Source organism: Sardina pilchardus, chromosome 20 (genome assembly GCF_963854185.1).
Source record: "Sardina pilchardus chromosome 20, fSarPil1.1, whole genome shotgun sequence".
NCBI lineage: Eukaryota > Metazoa > Chordata > Actinopteri > Clupeiformes > Clupeidae > Sardina > Sardina pilchardus.
The window spans coordinates 21,932,178-21,953,236 of NC_085013.1; the positions used below are offsets into that span (position 1 = coordinate 21,932,178).

At 47.0% G+C, this 21,059-nt stretch overlaps 1 protein-coding gene across 1 annotated transcript in view; it reads right to left on the minus strand.

Moving 5' to 3' along the window:
• fam184aa (family with sequence similarity 184 member Aa) overlaps positions 1 to 20,917 on the minus strand; it is a 35,706-nt gene extending 14,789 nt beyond the window's left edge. The window contains exons 1-10 of the mRNA XM_062523586.1: positions 20,224 to 20,917; positions 18,283 to 19,137; positions 17,703 to 17,838; positions 16,335 to 16,516; positions 14,663 to 14,848; positions 13,364 to 13,486; positions 11,868 to 12,029; positions 11,025 to 11,146; positions 9,100 to 9,250; positions 3,562 to 3,774 (exon numbers count right to left, since the gene is read on the minus strand). Of these exons, the coding sequence (XP_062379570.1) occupies positions 3,562 to 3,774; positions 9,100 to 9,250; positions 11,025 to 11,146; positions 11,868 to 12,029; positions 13,364 to 13,486; positions 14,663 to 14,848; positions 16,335 to 16,516; positions 17,703 to 17,838; positions 18,283 to 19,137; positions 20,224 to 20,406 (2,313 nt within the window). The 5' untranslated portion in view covers positions 20,407 to 20,917. The remainder of the gene's footprint in view (positions 1 to 3,561; positions 3,775 to 9,099; positions 9,251 to 11,024; positions 11,147 to 11,867; positions 12,030 to 13,363; positions 13,487 to 14,662; positions 14,849 to 16,334; positions 16,517 to 17,702; positions 17,839 to 18,282; positions 19,138 to 20,223) is intronic.
• Positions 20,918 to 21,059: the final 142 nt, after the last annotated feature.

The window sequence follows — 21,059 nt, forward strand, 5'->3', positions numbered from 1 at the left end:
CATGAGTGACAGTAGTGTTGGGGCTGGCAAATGGAAATAAGCAATCAGCCTAAATATTAGCTTTTCATGAGCAACATGAATGGACATGATAAATGGTGACAAATTGTAGTTCTCAAACAACATCCATAATCCTAGCAGCCCAAAACTATTCCCCCCATCCCAGTCCAAATACTGCCCTAGTCCATCTAACCCAATTAGTACCCCCAACCCTAGTCTATCTACCCCAGCTACCGCCCCCTACCCTAGTCCAACTACCACCCCATACCACCCCCGCCGTCCAACCTAGCCTGACGTTGTCATACTCAACATTGTAGTCAGAATATGAGTCTGATACTGCTTATAGCTTCTGGTCTTCTTGGAAAGTCATTGCGCGGTCAATACCGATAGCGAATTCTAAGACAAGGAAACATGTAATAGGGTAGGCTATTTGGAAAACTTTTCCCCTCTTTCTTTTTTTATTAAACAATAATTCACTTCACACCAATACTACAAACATGCTATGAACAGATGGGGAAGGGTGTTGCAAACCCAACGAGCAAACAGGCCAATCAGAGATCAAAGAGATTCAAACAAACGAGGGAGCATCCAGGAGGGAGCATCCAGGCCAAGTCCAACCAGTACCTCCTACCCTAATTAAACATTTTTGATGTTGCCATCTTTGAAAAACATTTACTGCCAGTTCCCCAACAAAATCTCCAATATGATCCATATTCAGTCACTGCAGCTAAGACCACCACCTCCCTCTCTCCCCCCAAAAAGACAACTTCAAAAACAGCAGACATAGGCAGATTTAGGGCTTTTAAATTGTAACATTCACCACAAGAGACTACAACATCTCATTATGTTCTAATGAGATCCATATTCTCACAGCCATAGCAGCCCCAAATCCAACCCGCTCAACCACTCACCCAGGCTTCCTAGGCAGCAGATTTTTAAGTCTTTTAAAAAACCAGCCTCCCATTTACCATGAGTGTGATGGCACCAAGGCCCTTAGGCCACAGCAGAATCACTGAAGTCACGGAGTGCGTCGTGCTGGGGTGAAGGATGACAATGCCGTGGGGTTGCTTCCATGGTGACAAGACGAACAGTAGGGGTGAGGAGGATGAGTTCTACTGCACTGCATTGTGGGATGAGGGTGGAGGTGAGCCTGGGGGGGCGGGGGGGGGGGGGGGGGGGGTGAGGGTGGGTTGGGGAAGTAATGGGGAGATAATGATGATGACAATCATTCGACAGACATCCAGTCATTTCCTGTGAATTAGCCGCAGCCAGTGTTTTATGCAACTTAGAAAAAACAAAACCATATTAACGAATATTTCTGTGCAAAACAACTTCAAATTGTTACAATTCAATGATAGGCCTTGGCATGTGTTAGTTCAAAAACAAGTGAATGAATAGCTGTCTGAAAATGTTGGTGAATATTTGCCTTCTTGCTGATTTGATAGATAGATAGATAGATAGATAGATAGATAGATAGATAGATAGATAGATAGATACTTTATTGATCCCCAAGGGGAAATTCAAGTTTACACCTCAGTTTAGCTAGTGGACAGAATCAAGGTGTTTTTTCTTCTTCTTTGGATTCCTGGGTGGATCCATCCTTACAATGCACCAGATTGGGGTCACCACTGCATCAGATCCATTCCACAGTCAGATGCTATCAAGCCATGCTTGTTTATTTATTTGCGCATCGGTATCCAGGACGCACTGTACAGTGCTGTGTGGTGGGTAAACCACGCTCCCCATCACCTCAAGAGACCTGCTACAGCGACAGAGACACAAACACTCATGGGCATAAGGCCCAGTGCTGCCAGTGGCACACCACATTTACAAAGTCTTTTCTTCTAGATCAGTGTGTGTGTCAAAGAGGCACTTGAAGCATCAAGGAGCCACTTGTGATGAAACGTAAAAAATGAGAAAAAGTACAAAGCAAGGGAAGTGCTTCTGAAGCAGCCGAAAATGTTAAGCTGAAACCATGACTCAAACGAACACTATCTGATTCACCACGCCTGTCACACTGCCTCTGGGACCCAGGAATAGCAACACTGGTTCACGGCAGGTCTAGGATGACGATCCAACATTTACTTGTTTGCCACCGAGGGCAAAGTTTGGGAACAAGCCAAATCCGTGACCGTGATTCACCGCGGTTGACCCGTTTTTTAATGTGAACGGCTTCTGTAAGTGCCTTAATTATTGTATACCAAAGTGCACACAGAGAATCTAAGATCCAGATTTAGCCGTGCGTTTGTGTTTGCGCGACTGTGCTCTGGACACAGTCGGTGGGGCCTGGATATCATTCAGTCCCCTGTGGCTGATGGATATCAATATTCATTAGATAGCAGATGATGACTTTAATACACTCAGATTAGTGTTCCTTTCCATGGGGCACGCACAATGTAATAAGCTTTCTGCTCCCTGAGGTCAGTACACCAAAAAAAAAAAAAAACCCTGATATTGGCAAGCTTGTGTGTTAAGCATTAAATAGCTTAGCGTTGCTGCTCTTAAACTCTGGTTCCACAAATTGTATGCTAAACTACAACTCTAGTTGGCATAATGTACATTCATGTTGCTTCTACTACTTGGGTGAGCTTGATCTGTGCCCTGAGTTGCTAACGTCTGGTTAGTATTGTGCCTTTATCCAGGTTAAATACTGGTAAGGGTAACCCAGCCTTAAGCTAGCTGAACCCTGCTTTGCATGTACGGTACATACCCTTAGGATATTAAGCACTTGTGACTCGAATGTATACTGAGGCTGCCTAGGTTTTTGGCTGTACACTTTCACATACCCTGAGGTTAGACAAGCTCTGGCTTGAATCATGTACCCACAGGTTGCCATTTTGTAACCACCACATACAGTACAGTACTGTACTGTGAGGTTAGCCAAGCCCTGGCTAGCACTACATAGCCTGAGGTCTTGAAGAGACTCAAGACTTGAAGCAACATGTTGTATTGGCATACGCCTTATTATCAGGGTTGATTATTCAAGGTGATAGATTCCTGTTTAGTACTGTGGGTGTCCAATGCACTGGAAACTGATGAATAGGCTCATACTCCTGCAGAGAGTTACCAGGTGTACCAGGTACACATCAGCAGTGACAGAGACGTTATTCTGTCTATTATACATCTATGTACCATCAATACTAACAGCTGTTAAGGTTTTAAAAAAAACCCCTACATATTGTGGCTTTCAGGACCATAACAGGTCTAACTGTAAGTCATTTGTTGTTTGTGTGCTAGGAGGTTTGTCTGAGACTTAGTGACCGCGACATACCCTGAGGTTAGCTGAGCTTTAGTGGCCGGCACACACGCTGAGACTGGCTGAGCTTTAGCGACCATGACATACCCTAAGGCTGGCTGAGCTTTAGTGACCGCGACATACCCTGAGGTTAGCTGAGCTTTAGTGATCGTCACATACCCTGAGGCTAGCTGAGCTTTAGCGACCATCACATACCCTAATATAAAGTTAGCTGAGCTTTAGCGACTGCATCATCCCCCGAGGTTAGCTGCGCTTTAGTGATCGTCACATACCCTGAGGTTAGCTGAGCTTTAGTGACCGGCACATACCCTGAGGTTGCGTTGGCGGGCCTCCTCCATGGTCTGCACGGCGATGCAGTGGGCCTCCTGCAGGCGTCGTTCGCGGTGCTGGTTGTCCAGGGTCATCTCCTGCATCTCCTGCGCCAGGTGCTCGCGCTCCTGGGCAAACTGGGACTGCATCTGCTGCAGGGCGCTCTTGGACTGGGACAACTGCAGCTCCAGACTCTGCTTCAGCAGCGAGATCTGAGCCACAGCGTGGAGGGAGACAGAGAGAGAGAGAGAGAGAGAGAGAGATGGAGAGAGAGAGGGAGATGGATAGAGATGGAGAGAGGGAGATAGAGGTGAAAAAGGAAAGCAAGCAAGAAAGACAGAAAGACAGACAGAAAGAATAAAGAGATGAAGAAAGAGGGGAGAGAAAGAACAGAGAGAAAGAGAGGAGAGAAAAAGAAGGGAGAGAGAAAGACATTTGTCAGATATTTGCTGATGGTTAATCTCACTTTGTGCCATTGACATTTACATTTACGCTTATTCATTTAGCAGACACTTCTATCTAAAGCGACTTATGACAATTATTTTACATGGACCACTGTCCCCAGAGCAACTTGGGGTTAAGTGCCTTGCTCAGAAGCACAACAGTGGAAGCCGGGAATTTAACTCACAACTTTTCAGACTACTCAGCTCCTTAACCACTACGCTACCACCGTTCACACCGAATGACACTTTATACAGTTCCAGGCAAGAAAACCTGTAAATGGGTACCGTGAGAACCTTCAAACATGCCATGTGAGACCCTACAGGTATTGTACATGCCTTACACACCGCTTACACATTTTTGATTCTGTGTTTTCTGATTTGATGTTACTGTTCAGAATATTAAACAACACAGAGCTGGAGAGTAAACATACAGTAGGAGAGATACAGATGCATACACAGGGAGCATCCAAAGTCACGGCTTACAGAAACACACGAGTCTGAATTTTCCATACAACCGCGAGCGGAGTGGAGCGGAGCGGATCTCAGGTGTCACGGCTCGACAGGCTGCAGTGTGCTTCATGGCATTGCTTTGTTATTGTCTTTTCTGTGTGCTGTGGGGGCCTGGAGGCTACACTGGGAGTTTAGCAGAAGACAAACATCACCGGTGCCTTAAGACCTGTGGTTGTTTAATAAAAAAAAAAACACTGCATTTGTTTGTGAATGACTGATTGCATTTGCTTGTTTTTTTTTCTTTTTCCGGGAAGTAAATCATCTGGCTAACAGCTGGAGTGGCCTTTAGCGACAGCTGAAAGCATATTAGGGGGAACTCCTGAGGAAAACGGGTCCGGCACACCTTGGCGTGCGCTCGGCAGGTGGTCTTTGACAGTGAGGCTTTGCCAATGATTTATTACTACACGGCACAGTGAGGGTCTATGTCTCTCTCACGGCGCCGCCACAGGGCTATCTACAACAACACCACCACAGGAGCGGCATCTCAACAGGCCAACCTACACAAGCACGCTCGTGCACAGAGGGGAGTGAAGAGGATCTATACAAAAAAAAGAAAAACAAAAACAAATAGTTTGATCCTCATACAATCTGAAATACTGGTGAGCTGGAGCCAAGATTAGAGTCCGACGAACACGAAAGACACGAACACGAAAGAGAGAGAGAGAGAGAGAGAGAGAGAGAGAGAGAGAACACTGCCGCAGTACTAATAAAGAGCGCAAATATACTCCAAAGGAACGGAAAAACAAATCCTCATCGCAAGCGCTGTTGAGTCGGGGTCTAAAAATATAAGAGGGAGGATGGGGGGTGGAGGGGGGGGGAGAGAGAGGGACGAGCAGAGACAGCGTTAGCACTTAGCAGTAGCAGCAGCAGCAGCAGCCGTACTGTAGCAGCAGCACGCTAACGCAGCAGTGCACGCATCGAGTCAGACGCAGCCACTGAGCTGTGCGAAAGAAGAACGGATGAGATCACCTACACTGTGGGAGTCTTTGAGGCTCTGGGAAATTTTGTCTCAGCGGATTAAAGAGAGTGAGAGAGACGGAGGGAGAGAGAGAGAGAGAGAGAGAGAGAGACAGAGAGAGACAGAGAGAGAGAAAGGGGGAAGACAGAGAAAGACAGAGAGAGAGAGGGAGATAGAGAGAGAGAGAGAGAGATAGAGAAACAGAGGGAGAGAGAGAGAGGGAGATAGAGAGAGAGAGAGCAAATGCAAATGCAATGCTACTTGACATTGGACAGAGGGTTTGTCTTAGCAGACTACCTAACAAATATAAAAGACACAAATTTAAGGAAAACACTAACCAAATATAGACTCAGTGAGCACCGATTAGCCATTGAAACCGGGAGACACAAAAAAACATGGCTCCCAAGTAATGAACGCCTATGCCAGCAGTGCAGGGACAGTGTTGTTGAGACAGAGCTACACTTTCTGACCGAGTGCAACTCATTCCAGTCAGTTCGTGATATCTACTTTCCAAAACTTGATGAGAAACACCCTGGTTTTAGTTCTTTACCAAACCTAAATAAATTACAATACTTACTAGGAGAAGAAAAGGACAGCTGTCTCATAGCTGCACAATACCTTTTCTCCTGCCACCAGCTGAGGGACAGCGAGTGATACACACACACACATACACACTCACGCACGCGCGCACACACACACACACACACACACACACACACACACACACACACACACACACACACACACACACACACACACACACACACACACACACACACACACACACACACACACACACACACACACACACACACACAGTGCGAACGCACTGATGAACAAATACCACATCCACATACAGCCAGTCAACATACTGCTCTCAATGAACAGTTCTATTGAACCGATGTATTCTTGTTGTACTATTGTAGTACTTTACTATTGTTCACACATCTCAGTGAAGTAGTATGTTTACAAAGATGTCTATATCAGTTTAAAGTATATGTATATGTTTTGTCTCTGTAATTGTTGTTATGTCTTACCTTTACATGTACCAATTGCTTTGGCAATACAAGTTTTCATTTGTCATGCCAATAAAGCAACTTTTGAATTTGAATTTGAATTTGAGAGAGAGAGAGAGAGAGAGAGAGAGAGAGACAGAGAGAGAGCGAGAAAGAGAGAGAGAGAGAGAGAGTGGTGTATGCATCTCTGGGCATTCTAGCAGCAGGAGTAATGAAGGGAGGGAGAGAGGGAGCTGAAAATAAAAATAAAAGAGTAAAAGAGGCAGCTGTACTGTACTTGGCATTTTACACTATCTTTTATTCAGGCTGTACTTCTCTCTCTATGGACACCCTGCACATGTATGGCACGCACGCACACACACACACACACGCGCGCGCGCGCGAACACACACACACACATACTGTACACACACACATGCACACACGGACATGCACACATGCACACACACACACACACACACACACACACACACACACACCATCATCATCGGCGGACACTCGGGGACACACCACACACATTGGAGAAAAGAATAGCTTAAAATTATTATTATCAGCTTTGCCATTTCATTTTGATAAGCTGTCAACAGAAATTGCTTTACAAGAGACCCACATTTCATACAAATGTGAGCAATAGGTATGTATTATTCAGTTACAGTAGATGTCCAGAGGATATGACCCCAAAGTGCAATACAATTACGCCTTTCAAATGAGATCTACTCTAGATTAAATATGCACCATTCATCATAATCTTACCGGTATGAAATATGAATCCAAACTATGCCCTGGAGAAGATTCAAATTAATAACTGGACAGAAGATTACCACTATGAAGCCAGATTGCAAAACACCTGCGCCGAACACAGACATACTACATCATGTGCTCCTTTAGGCCTTTCTATGCCTGTTTATTCTTATTGGTCCAAGCTTTTGGGTAAGTTTGCACACACAACCAAATTGTGCTGTGATTGAAACAGCGCGGGTACTGTGCTACTGTAGGCTGTGTTGTTGGAAGTCTCCAACTGAGAGCAGATCACAGAATTACGACCCAGAGTCGTAAATAAAGCTGGTCTTACATGCCCATGAATGGTTGTGTACTGCACCTAGATTAGACTAGCTGGGAAAACCCAGTCTGACCTGCCGGTGATTTGGATTTCACTCTGCAGCTCAGGCTGGAAACCTGCACATCTATGTCCCCTGCTTCCTGTTCACGTTTGCCAGGTCCATCACAAAATGGTTTATCCATGAGGCGCACCCGCATCGTTGGTCTGATTGGTTGAAGGCCTATCCAAGCGTACAGTCACTTGAATTATGCCCATTGATCACGCCTTTTATGCAGTAGAAATAAAGTGCAGACTCCCCAAAACTAATGTTCAATGTTAAAAGATTGATCTTAGTATGGTGATAGCCAGACTACACCTAGATACTAATCATTCCCTAACGTTCACATGAATATCACCTCTTCATTGTTGAGGATGTGGACACACCAACCAACACACCAGTCGGACACAGGACACGCGTGTCCGCGCATACGTGTGAAGATAATTCAAACGGACTTATTTACGTCACACCAATCTGCATTGTCTCAAAGCTCTTGACAGAGCCCATGTGAAGCCTGACTGTCTGAAACAGACCCTCCGACTCTTGCACTTTAAACGCTCAGAGAGACAGTAGTGATTGAGGATTGACAGTGAGGCAGAGGGAAATAGACAGATGGGCATCAATGAGAGCGTGTGTGTGTGTGTGTCTGTGTGTGTGTGTGTGTGTGTGTGTGTGTGTGTGTGTGTGTGTGTTAGTGTGTGTGTGTGTGGGGGGGGGGTGTTGCAGGATGACACCAAAGCCCCCCCCCCCCCCGAGATTGACTGATGAGGCATCAGACAGAACAGACTGTGCTACCCTGAAGACGCCGCGTAAGAAACCCCCCCCCCCCACACACACACACACACACCACCCCCATAAAACAAACAAACAAACAAACAAAATCCTGCTCCGACATCTAAAGTTGGAGGAGAAACATCCACAACATGGGTGTTAGTTCAGCGCGGGAGTCGATACTCATCCCGGGCATATCGAACCCCTCTGCCCACCAGCGGCAGAGATAAATGAGGAGTGTGTGTGGGGGCTAATAGTGTTGTCGCTGGTCCACCCTCAGTGCCAGCCAGGGAAGGCATGTAAGCTGCTACTGCTCAGGCTCTGCTCACAGGGCTCCTAGTTCTCCAGGGCTCTCGTCTGGCCTCAACACGGCACACCTGTTTCAGCCCATCAAAGGCTTCCCAAACCCCTGGGGTGTCCAGATAGGCTGGCTTAGTATGTCTGTGTGTCTGTGTGTGTGTGTGTGTGTGTGTGTGTGTGTGTGTGGGTTGTGCGTTCGAAAGTGTATGTATAGGTTGGTGTGTGTGTGTGTCTATGTGAGCAATCTGAGCATGTGTATTTGTCTGTATGTGTATGTATGTGTGCATGTACAGTATGTATCTATGTATGTATGCAACTATCTATCTATCTACAGTGTGTTTGTGCATGCTCGTCTTGTATTTCTGTGTATGTGTGTGTATGTATGTGTGCATGTGCGTGTGTGTGTGTGTGTGTGTGTGTGTGTGTGTGTGGAGAGAGCTACCTGCTCCAGCAGGTCCTCCACCTTCCTCTGCCAGGTCTCTCGGGCGGCCATCATCTCCAGGTCCTTCTGCTGGGAGAGCTGCGTCAGGCTGGCCTGCCTCTCCGCCTCGTGCTCGTCACCCAGCTCCTCGCGCAGAGACTCCAGCTCAGCCCTGACGCACGCACACACACACACACACACAGAAGGAGGGAGAGGGAGGAGGGAGGAGACGAGGGAGAGGGAGAAGGAGGGAGAGAGGGTGTTACTTCATCTGTGAAGCGCTTTGAAGAAACACACACACACACACACACACACACACACACACACACACACACATATCCACTTGTAGAAACATGGTGCAATTGCACTTGTTTTTATTCTGTTATCTTATCACATTTCATATCACTTTTAGAGAGGAGCTGGGAGAAGATGTAAGAGCAAAAGAGAGAGAGAGGAAGAAGGAGTGGAAAAGATGGAGGGTGATAAAGAGAGAGGGAAGGAAGCCAAAAAAGAGGAAGAGAGAGAGAGAGAGGGAGACAGCCGGCCAGATGGGGTGATGAATAGAGAGATACAGAGACAGACGATAGAGAAGATGGGTAGACAGAAAGTGACAGAGAGAGAGAGAGAGAGAGACGGCAAAAGAGAGACAGAAAGTGAGAATGATAGTGACACTGAGAATAAGAGAGGGAGAGAGCGACAGAGCGAAGCACAGTGGGAGGAAGAGAGAGAGAGAGAGAGAGAGAGAGAGAGAGGAGGTGGGAGAGAATAAGTGACACTTCCAGAGTAGCAGACTGTGAGATAGCGAGAGGGAGTTAATGTACTCAGCACCGTATGAGTGAACGCGTAGGTATTCGCTCAGCGCTCGCTCGAGAGGGACGGTGGAAGTGCCTGACACTGAGTGAAAGCCATGGAACTCAACAGTGAGGAGCAGGAGTGTGATAAAGACTGCTTCAAAACATAACACCGTCAGAGTGTGTGTGTGTGAGTGTGTGAGTGTGTGTGTGGCAGAGAGTTGGGAAGCATGTGTGTGTGACACTAAAACCATAAAACGACAGACGTGCGAGGGTGTGTGTGTGTGTGTGTGAGAGAGAGAGAGAGAGAAAGAGAGAGAGCAAAAGCACTACATAAAAGAGTGCGAGACAGCAACAGCCCAAACATGAAAGAGTGCGAAGACGTACGCGCGGCATAAAGAACACGCGAGACAGGCGGAGAGCGAAGGGGGAGTGTGTGTGTGTGCGGGAGTGGGTTCGGATATCACAACGTGTCACAGCGGTGAGTGGAGCGCCATGGCAGCGCGTCGGCGAGTTTCCCGGCGCTCCAAAGTTCAGCACCAGGAAGTGTCAGTAATTACACCGCCTCGGAAAATTCAATATCAACCCACTGTGCCGCTAATTAGCATATGCTAATCCCCCTGGACAACTCCTTTATAGGATTTGCCATGGATTGTGCAGCGGAGAGAGAGAGCACACACGGAGACCATGATGTGCTATTTAAGAGCTTCCGAGAGGAGAGGAGCAGGGGAGGAGAGGAGAGGAGAGGAAGAGGGTAGAGGAGAGGAGAGGAGAGGAGAGGAGAGGAGAGGAGAGAGGAGAGGAGAGGAAAGAGGAGAAGGGTAGAGGAGAAGGGTAGAGGAGAGGAGAGGAGAGGAGAGGAGAGGAGCAGAGGAGAGGAGAGGAGAGGAGAGGAGGAGAGGAATGGAGGAGAGGAGGAGAGGAGAGGAAAAGGAGAAGGGTAGAGGAGAGGAGAGGAGTAGAGAAGAGGAGAGGAGAGGAACGGAGAGGAGAGGAGAGGAGAGGAGAGGAAAGGAGAGGAGGAGAGAGGAGAGAGGGGGGAGATGGAAAGGAGGAGAGAAGAGGGAGAGGCAGAGGGAGAAGAGAGGAGATGGAGAGGACAGGAAGAGGAGAAGAGAGGGAGGGCAGCTATGAGTATAGGAGTAGGAAAGTCACCTCAGAGCAGCTGTCCACTTCATATCCAGGTCTTCGGCCATTTTGTCCATCTTCTGCTTCTCCTCGGTCTTGATGGAGATGACCTTGGCATCATGCTGCTGTTTCTGGGTCTCGATCTCCTCCTGTGTTGTGCATTCAGATGTGTGTGTGTGTGTGTAGGTTAGTGTGTGTGAGTATATTTGTTCATAAGGGTATATGTACGTGTGCAGAGATGAGTGTGTGCATGAGAGTGGGGGGTGTGTTTGTGTGTTTTGGTGTGTGTTTGGGTGTGTGTGTGTGTATTAGGTGTGGGAGAAAGACATGCAAAAAAAAGCAGAATGAGTCACGACCACAGTGTACCGAGCACAGTCAAAAAACCACAGCACTCGTAACACAAAATGGAGTCCTCTGAGAGAGAGCGTCTCCATTTTAGAGTGCCAAGACCCCGAGAAAAGGAACAATGGCAGCCGTGCGGGTCGCCTCAGAAGCTGCGTGTGGACTCATTTCTCTGTTAATTACTCTGCCAGGGTGGCTAATCCATTTCCCAGGCCTAGCGCACTTCAAACAGCCCCGGCGCATTGATGTTTTTATCGCCAGTCAAAGCACGCAGAGACAAGTCATTTTGTGCATTAATTGTTCGACAAAATAATAAATAACCCCCCACCCCCCCTCCACCCCCACACACCCCCCCAGTGGGATTAACGAGAGAAATGTGTGCTGATTTATGCCGAGTCATTCTCGCTCTCACCTGGAGGTCCGTGAGCATGTTGCTGGTCTCGCTAGTTCCTTGACAAGCCCCCCCCCCCCCTTGGGATTAACGAGAGAAATGTGTGCTGATTTATGCCGAGTCATTCTGGCTCTCACCTGGAGGTCCGTGAGCATGTTGCTGGTCTCGCGCACGCGAGACCTGGTGGCGTCCAGCTCCATGAGCAGCTTCTCCTGAGTCTCCTTCAGACAGCAGATGTGGCCTTGGGCCGACTGCAGATTGAGCTCGCCGTCCTTCACCAGCTCCTGCAGGTGAGACACCTGACAGGCCGAGGAGACGAGCGGGGTATATCATTAATTAATCTGCGGCGCTCAGAGCGAAGATTGAAAGATCGATACCGATCCAAGATGCAACACGTGCTGAAGGCGTGGGGTGGGGCGCTTTGCTATTGACTTGTTAGACACATGCTTGGGCAGCTTCAGGTCTGCCAATTGAAGTCTTTTGTGGGTTTGTGTCATTTAATCAGATTCTGATACCCAGCAAAATGTTAGGAGGAAGAATAAGTGTGTAGTCAATGTAATCAGATAAAAAATCAAGCAAAAATATATTTCTGTGCTCAATTTCAAACATCAGTCATCTATTTGAATCTCACGGTCACTTTACAAATAACTGTTTCTCTTGCATACAGATGACAAGCCATTAAGTCTCAAAGAGCAAACAGAGTCAAAGCATCAGTCATACTAAAAATAATATAATATTTTCTATCATTTCCCACTTGGAGATATCAAAGCTTTTGTCAAAGCCTTTCGCTTTAGTGACATGAAAAGAAAAACATACAGGGACACAGGCATTCAAGACAAGCCATTAAGTTTTCAAGTGTCAAAGAGATCCTTCCTCTAAAGACTATTATAGATCCAAGTTGATGGAGCGTTCCTGAGCAGCCATCAGGTGATTAGGTGAAGCGCTGTGTGAACTAAGCATTTCTGAAAAGCCAGCGATAGTTCTGAGTGATGGCCCTAGTTATGCAGTTTGTACTGGCCTCTGGGTTCAGCACTAAACAGTCGTCACCACAGCACTTTGCTTGATGCAGCAGCAAAGCAGCGTTGCGTAGCGCAAGCCATTGGAAGTGATAGATATTTCGAGAGCACTGGTGCCGTTTATGCATTGTGTCTACGAGCCCCATTATAAGAGAGGCTGTGAAAAGCCAGTGGAGTGCTAGGAGAGGCTTTCTGAGAGGCTTTAAAGTAACACCATGTAGGAAATGCACTATTTGTCAGTTTTCAACATACTGTGTCACCATTTAACTTGAAGGGGGTACCCAATTTGTATAAAATAGATGGTCCTACTCACAACAACAACGATGTAGTACAATACCACATATTCCAAGCACACATTGCCAAAGCCAGAGACTACATTTTCCTCATTTTAGGAGAGTGTAGCATCTAAACGTGTTCGAAGCTGTTAATGTAAGGTAAAATAGCTACATTGCATTGCTTATGTATGATCTCATGTTTTATGATGATTGAGTGAATTATTGGTGTCTACTTGTTATGAACTAAATTGGTCCTTGGGGACATTAAAAAATAATCCAATCCAATTCAATTAAAAGGGTGAGTTCTATGAGTTCTATGAGTTCTGCGAGAGTGTTCCTTGCCTCCTGGTTGGCGATGCTGAGTTTGGCGTTGAGTTCCTCGCGGAGGTTCTCCAGCTGCTGCTGGAGGTGGTTCCGCTGCTCCTCCAGCGACATGCGCCGGATCTCATATTGCTGCCCCATGTCCTGCCAGGACCAGAACAAAACCACACGGCATCAACAACAACAACAACAACAACAACAACAACAACAACAACAACAGCACTGCATCAACCATAACAGCTCTGCATCAAGAATAACAGCACTGCATCAACAATTGCACTGCAGCAGCAACAACACAGGCTCAGTCATAACAACATGTCCACATAAAGATGACTGATGTCTTCTCTCTCTTGGGCTTTCATTGATTTTCTACGGGCAACAGCGACCGCAGTGTAACGGGGCATTCTGTTGAATTTCCCGTTGTCGTTGGAAAACAGGTGGTTACCCACAAATGCACAGTGTTTGGTTGCATGTGAAAGACTAAACTCAATGTGTGGGGTAAGCTGAGACAATTCCTGTCTTAAAACAAAAGCCTGCTGATTAGACAAGCAGAGGACTCATCGGAGAGTGATTGGTGTTTACAACTATAGTTGATGACACTGTGTATCATGCCAGCAATGTTAATCTTTCACACAAGAGCCCTTATTGTGCAGATGATGGCAAACAGTAATCAATAGAAGCGCAGCACACATTAATCATTCTAAGCGTGACTTGCAGGCCGAGCCATAACACTTTGTGTGTGTCCTCTAACAGCTTGTAACAGCACTGTATTTCAGTGACCCTCTTAACACTTTTTTTGCTTTTTTTTCACATAAATCCTTCAGCGCGATCTCGGCAGCTCAGCAAATGAGCGGTCTCTGGGGTTAATTAGCTGAGCTTTTACTATCAAGCTGGCACATCTATCTGTATAATTTATCTGGAAACAGGGAAAATTATACAGATTCATTTTGTGCTAATATACCCTCAACAAACTGTTGAAATGTGAGATATTTGTAGCTATTTCCAACGTATTACTTATAACATGACTGTAGGCTAAGGCTGTCTATTCGAGTGGAAATCTGCTCGCTCACTGTTCCATTACTGCAACCATTTACTAAAACCAAACATTAAACTAAACCTTCGCAATCTATTTGCATTCCTCATACCCAATACCATTTGTGCTGAAAACTCAATTAACTAATTAATCAATTAATCAATCAATCAGTGAACCAATCAATCAATCAATCAAATAAATCCATCAGTGAGCCAATCAATCAATCAATCAATCAATCAATCAATCAATCAATCAGTGGGGTGCAGTGCATGGCAGTGTGTACTGACAGCGATCCTCTGGTTCTTCTCTCTCTCGGCTGCGGTGCGTGCGCTCTCCTGCATGGCGATGTGTTTCTCCGTCAGCTCGTCGAGCGCCTGCGCCTGCGTCTCCTTCAGACGCTCCACCTCCTCCTCGTACTTGGCCTTCACCTGCGCCAGCTCCGACTCGTACTTCTCCTTCTCCTCCATCAGGGTCTGGACGAGGGGGGAGAGGAGCGACAGACACAGACGTGGGTTTAACCGCAAGAGCAGAGCGAGCCATTTCTGTGCTCCATCTTGGAGCGACTTGTACAAGCAGCATTAGAAATGAAAGCATGAAAATGCACTTCAAAATATCCCATTCCTACTAAAACTCATCATAATTTTATAGAAGAGGAATATCTGAGGAGGTGCGCTATCAGGTCAAGCCATTTATTTCCCCTTCATTTTTAGATCTGGGAAAATGGCCCATGAAAAGGTCTTCCATATTTGAAATCTTAAGTTCATCAGCACAAAGGGAGTTATGTAACTCAAAAGTATTTACAGGCTACATAGCCGTCAATTTATGTCCATCAAAAATATGCAAAAAATGTCACACATAAACACACATCCAATAAATGTGTAAATGATTTTCAAAATTAAGCGATACTGTCCGTGGGACTGAATTTATTGAAGAAATTACTTTCCTAATTTCCATCATCTGACACAAACAATTATAGCTGAGAGTCACAGACGGACTGATCTCAATCAGAAGGGGCTTTGGGGCGCTGGTGTAATCTTGGTTAATGCTGCGGGTAAGGCGGGTAAGGCGGGTAAGGCGGCTGGAAGCAGAGATGGAGAAGAGGATGAAGGGGATACGGGTGGCTGGATCTGCTCCACATCCCAGCAGTGAGTTTAATGAGAAGACACAGACGGAGATGAGCCACGGGCCGGGAGACTTGACTGCGTAGATGTGTGTGTGTTGGGGTGTAATGGGAGGGATGTACGGAGAAGGAGAAGTGGAGGATGAAGGGAGAAGAAGAGTTGGAGGAGGAAGAAGAAGGGGAGGAAGAGAATGAAGAGGAGGAACTGGAGGATAAAGAAGTAGGGGGAAGAAGAGGAAGGAGAAGAAGGGGAGGAAGAGGATGATGAGGAGGAGGACAAAGGGAAGGAAGAGGAGGAGGAGAGAGGAGACATACGGAGAAGGGGAGCAGAGGATGGAAAGGAGGAGGAAAAGGAGAAGGAAGAGGAGGAGGAGGAAGAGGATGAGAAAAAGGGAGGAGGAGGAGGAGGAAGAAGCGAAAGATGGAGAAGGAGGAGGAAGAGGCTAAGGAAGAGGAGGAAGCTGAAGATGGAGAAGGAGGAGGAGCAGGAGGATGGAGGACAAGGAGGAAGAAGGAAAGGAGGAGAAGGAGGAGGAGGAGGAGCAGGAAGAGGAGGAGGAGGAGGAGGGAGAGGAGGAGGAGGATGGGGTGGTGTTTGCATGGTGGATGCACAGCTCTATTTGTGTCTGTGTCTGAGTGTGTGTGTGTGTGTGTGTGTGTGTGTGTGCGTGTGTGTGTGTGTGTGTGTGTGTGTGTGTGTGTGTGTGTGTGTGTGTGTGTGTGCGCGTGTGTGTCTGAGAGTATGTGTGTGTGTGTGTGTGTGTGTGTGTGTGTGCGTGTGCGTGTGCGTGCGTGCGTGCGTGCGTGTGTGTGTGTGCGCGCGTGTGTGTGTGTCCTACTTTCTCCAGCGCCTGGATCTGCTGGCGCTGCTGCTCGTCCAGGCTCTTGCTGTGCGTGTGCAGCTGCTCCCTCTCGTGCTCCAGCTCCACGATGCGCTCGCGCAGCCGGTTCTGCTCCGACTCCAGGTCGCGCATCGTCGCCTCCTGGCTCATCTGCGTCGCCTGCAGCGACCCGATCTGACCTGGACACAACCGAAGACGTGACCGCTCCGCCGGGCTCGCAGGGATCGCAATACAATAACGAGAGACTCGTCCGAGCCGACTTATTTGCTCATGTTAGGAGCAGCAGCCTAAAGCTTGTCAAGGAACTGGTAATAGATGAAACAGGCAGTGAAGGGTTGGGTTAGACTTAGAGGAATCATTAACCCTCATGTTGTCCTCAAATCTTACCGACGTTCGTTGTCCTTGGGGTCAATTTGACCCCAGCTAACAAAACTCTCAAAAACTGATTGAAATATTTTTTTTTACCCAGTTTTTTTTGGTAGGTACTTAACAAGAGTGTAATAACCACCATCAAAAGCCCTAAAAAACAATCCCACACCCCCACACCCCTTTATGAACCCTGGAACCCTGGCTGGCAATATGGCCAATCCAGTGTCAATAGCCCAAAGGCTGAGTTTTTGGACTTTTTCAGACCTGCCAAAATAACTTATATGTAATATGTACTTGTTTATGTAATAATGATAATAAGTACATGTTCTCATACTATTACAGTAATAATATTCATATTGTGTCAAATATTCATTTACCTCATGTTTCATAAAAATGGGGTCAAATTGACCCCAAGAACACCAACGTAACTATTTTTTTTACAGGACATTGGAAACATATTTTTGTGCAAATTTCATGTTTACTCTGTTGTACCCTTCAAATGAGGAAAAGTCATGAAACTTGAAGCAAAACAAAAAAAGTGAACCATATATTTTATGATGTTAAACATTGTTTGGGGTCAAATTGACCCCAAGGACAAGATGAGGGTTAAAAAAAAAAATTAATGACTTCCAAAAGCCACAGTATGAGGAAAGGAAAGGAGAATATTCTTTGCTTTCTCTCACTTTGCCTGACACTGACATGAAAACCTGTTTTGAGTGAATCCCCCTGATAACTACAGCTTTTTAACATGCACCTGATGATAGACTGGGTACCTCAGCTGTCATGGCTCCAGCGCTACAAACCTTCTGTTAACATACCAACCAATCAAATACATACACAGGCAGCTACAGGAAAATCATGTCCTTAATTGCCTGTGTGTATGAAATGCGATAAGTAAATAAAATTGCCTTGCCTTGCCTGGACCCGTTATTTATAAACAATGCATGTGGATATGAGCATGTGGACACGAACACATGGGGGGTTTAGGCCACTCACTGGCTTTGTGGAGGATCTCGGTGGCCTGCTGTTGCACGCGCTCCCGGCTCGACTCCAGCTCGTACTCGGTGTCCTTCAGCTGCATCACCCAGATCTCGCCGTCCTGGATGGCCTCCTCCAGCTGCTTGTGCAGCTCCTGACACACACACACACACACACACACACACACACACACACACACACACAAGGTCTCAGCAATGTTACCGCCACGTCCTTCAACAGCACCATCAAAGCAACACTGCAGTTTATAGGAACACAAATATAATTTCTCCCAAGATTTTCACCTAATGGTTTTCTTCTGTGAGGTGTGACACAGTGTATGTTTAGATGTTCAGATTAAAACTGAACCGATGTCCTCAAACAGTGTAGCCAGAGTACTGTGAGGACATCTGAGGCCTATGGGAGTGTATGTGTGTAAATACTACTGCATATTTTGCTCATAGTATATCGCCTGCCTATACTACACCAGGCGCTATATAGAACCAAACAATGTTTCAATGGCATGTTTCTATATATCACCCCATGAACCCAAAGTGTGTGTGCCATTGTAACACCATCAAATGGCCGCATGTGGTTTCACCTTTATTGTGCACTCAGCGCTGTTCATGTTGGCCTGCAGTCTGTTTGTCTTATCTCTGTTCTCCCTAGATTCCTCCTGCGCTCTCTGGAGCTCGGCGCGCAGCTTTGCCAGAGTCCTTTGCAGCGCAGCCTCCTGCAACTGAAACTCCTTTCGGAGCTCCACCTCAGTCCGCTTCCAGGCCAGGAGGTTCTCGGTGGTGAGCTGTTGAGTGCGTCTCATGGCCTCCAGCTCCCGTTCGTAGAAGGCCTGGGCTTTGGTGAGCTTGGCCTCGTACTCCTCCACCAAGCGCACCTTCTCCTGCGTGAGCTCCTCCGCGCGCTCCATGAGGTCCTCCACCTCGGCCCGGTGCAGTTCCGCCAGCTTCTCCTGGTCCATGGTGGAGGAGGCGGTCTGGTTCTGTTGGCTCTGCAGCAGGTCCTGGACCTCATGCCGGTGCGTGGATTTGAGGTCCTCGACGGCGCGGCGTTTCTCCTGTTCGAACTGGGCCTGCACTAGGCCGAAGGCGCGTAGCTTCTCCTCGAAGTCGTGGCGCATCTCCTCGACCTCCCGCGACATGCTGACCACGCGCTGCGTGTGCTGCGCCTCCGTGCACAGCTGGGTGTCCTCCATGCGCTGTCGGTACATCTCGAACTCGGCCAGCGCCTGCCGTTTCATGTGTTCGTGTAGCTCGACCGACTCCTCCAGCGACTGCAGGCGCCGCTTGAGGTCGGCCTCGTCTCCCATCTTGCTCTTGTATTGCAGGATCTTTTCGCGCGTCTCCGACAGGATGTGCTGCACCTCATCCTCGTGGGCCTCCTTCAGGGAATGGATGGCGTCCTCATGTTCGTCGTTTTTGGTGTTGAGTGCATAAATGACCTGGAGGAATCAACAGGCAGAGTGGGTCACTGAAAGGGCCCAAAATTGTGTTGTACAGCGGCACATCAACAAACAACACGCTACTGTTTTCATGGCCTAAAATCGCTCTTTACTCGCTCATGATAATAAGTAACAATAGGCAGAGTAACATTATATGGAAGTATGAAACAGCACTGCGAGGCATCTCCGTGATACTGCTGATACAAATCTCAAGAGATTGCTGACAATCTTTAATCAGAAGGGACCACCTAAACCGCTCTACTTTTAAGCTCCAAGCCAAATTAAGTCTACACGCTTGGAAACATTCGTCTTGCATATCTTACATTTTGTTTTTGAAGACAGAGGGGGAGAGAGAGAGTGCCTCTATTCCCTAGTGGTGACTTAACCTAGTTTATTTACTGATGCGCTCATTAGCGGATTCGGATTGATGAACTTGGATCTGAGTTATATAAGAAGATTAGGCTGATGACACCCCCAACTGTCACAGTGATCTCCAAAAGTCGTGATCACAGCATACAGTTCTGTTCTGGTATTCACAGAAAACTGTTTCACATGTAGGCTACCAACCAGCTATTCACTCATAGATATTGCAATATGAATGGTGTGGATGTAACAAAAAACATTTTGTTAATGGGATGGAGTGATTTGGCCCCCGCAGGTATTTACAAATCGATAAAGGGACATGAGGCTAAATGATTGGAGTGAATTCAAACCAAATTAAATAAATAAAAGCCCTTCATTTTGTTATATGTTTAAAAACTCAGGGAGCCGCTAGGTAAACAAGAGTATGCGCCAATTGATGTACAGTTGGACTTGCTGTGAGGTCAGTATTTAGGCATTTCAGAGAGGGTAGCTTCCCCACAGCATCTAGGCAACAGCCTATTGCAAAACTGCGAGTTTTTGGATGCCATCATGGCTGAATGAAATGTAAGAAATAGCTACTAAACGTACATGGAGAGGGCCTACATTTGTACGAAGTACCCTATGAATAAAGAATCAAAGAAAAACAGGTAGCGTAACACTGGTGCGACACCTTGCACGAACAAAGCAGCATCCCATGATGAGGCGCAGACTTCAGCTACTAACCTTAGTCAGTTGTGCTATCTTTTTGCTCATTTTCAGATGCAGGTCTTGCGTGTACTCCATGGTAAGAGCAGTTTCGTAAAACAAATTCGACGACGTTGAAGGATTATTCCCTAATCCAGTGGTTGAAGGGGGGTTGCTAGAAGCAGGACTGTACTGCTGCTGCCAGCCCGTTCCCGTCGCCATCTTCACATCCACCGCGCTGTCACAACAGACAGCTAAAGATGCCTTTGAACGAGGTTACGTTCTGTCATCAGGCATAGTGTCCAGTTGGTAAAACTGCTCGTAAACGCTGCTTCAACCCATGTAACCGCCGTGTTTCTTTCCACGCTACTCCCCGTTACGCGTCTCGCGCTACAAACTCCCCGCTACCAAGCCCGGTGGTCGCTCGATTGCATGTCAGACAGAAGATGCTCTAGTATGCCTCCCCGGTGAATCATAAATAATTTACTTCTTAGGATGAAAATCCTGACGAGCGTCCGGAAAAGCTTTCTCCTGCAGGATGCCAACTGCAGCGACTAAGCGCTGAATTTGGGTTTGACCGAAATATCACAGCTTGAGCAGTGAGCACCGGTTTGCGTACAATGCACAGATCTAGCAGAAACAGATCGGCCAAATGTGGAGACCTGCTTCAGGGTAACAACTAAGCCCAGCGCTCTGGATTCTGGAAATGGCATTTCTATGGTCACTTCGCATCTCTTGGTTAGGCTACTGACGTCATTGCTCCGGTGGGACTGTAGCCCGTAGCCGCTGGACTGGCTTTGAAAGATCACGTCTGTCAGTTCCGTGCTGTGGTATTTCTTTGACTCTTTAGGTGATGGTTACAATCACTTTTGTTC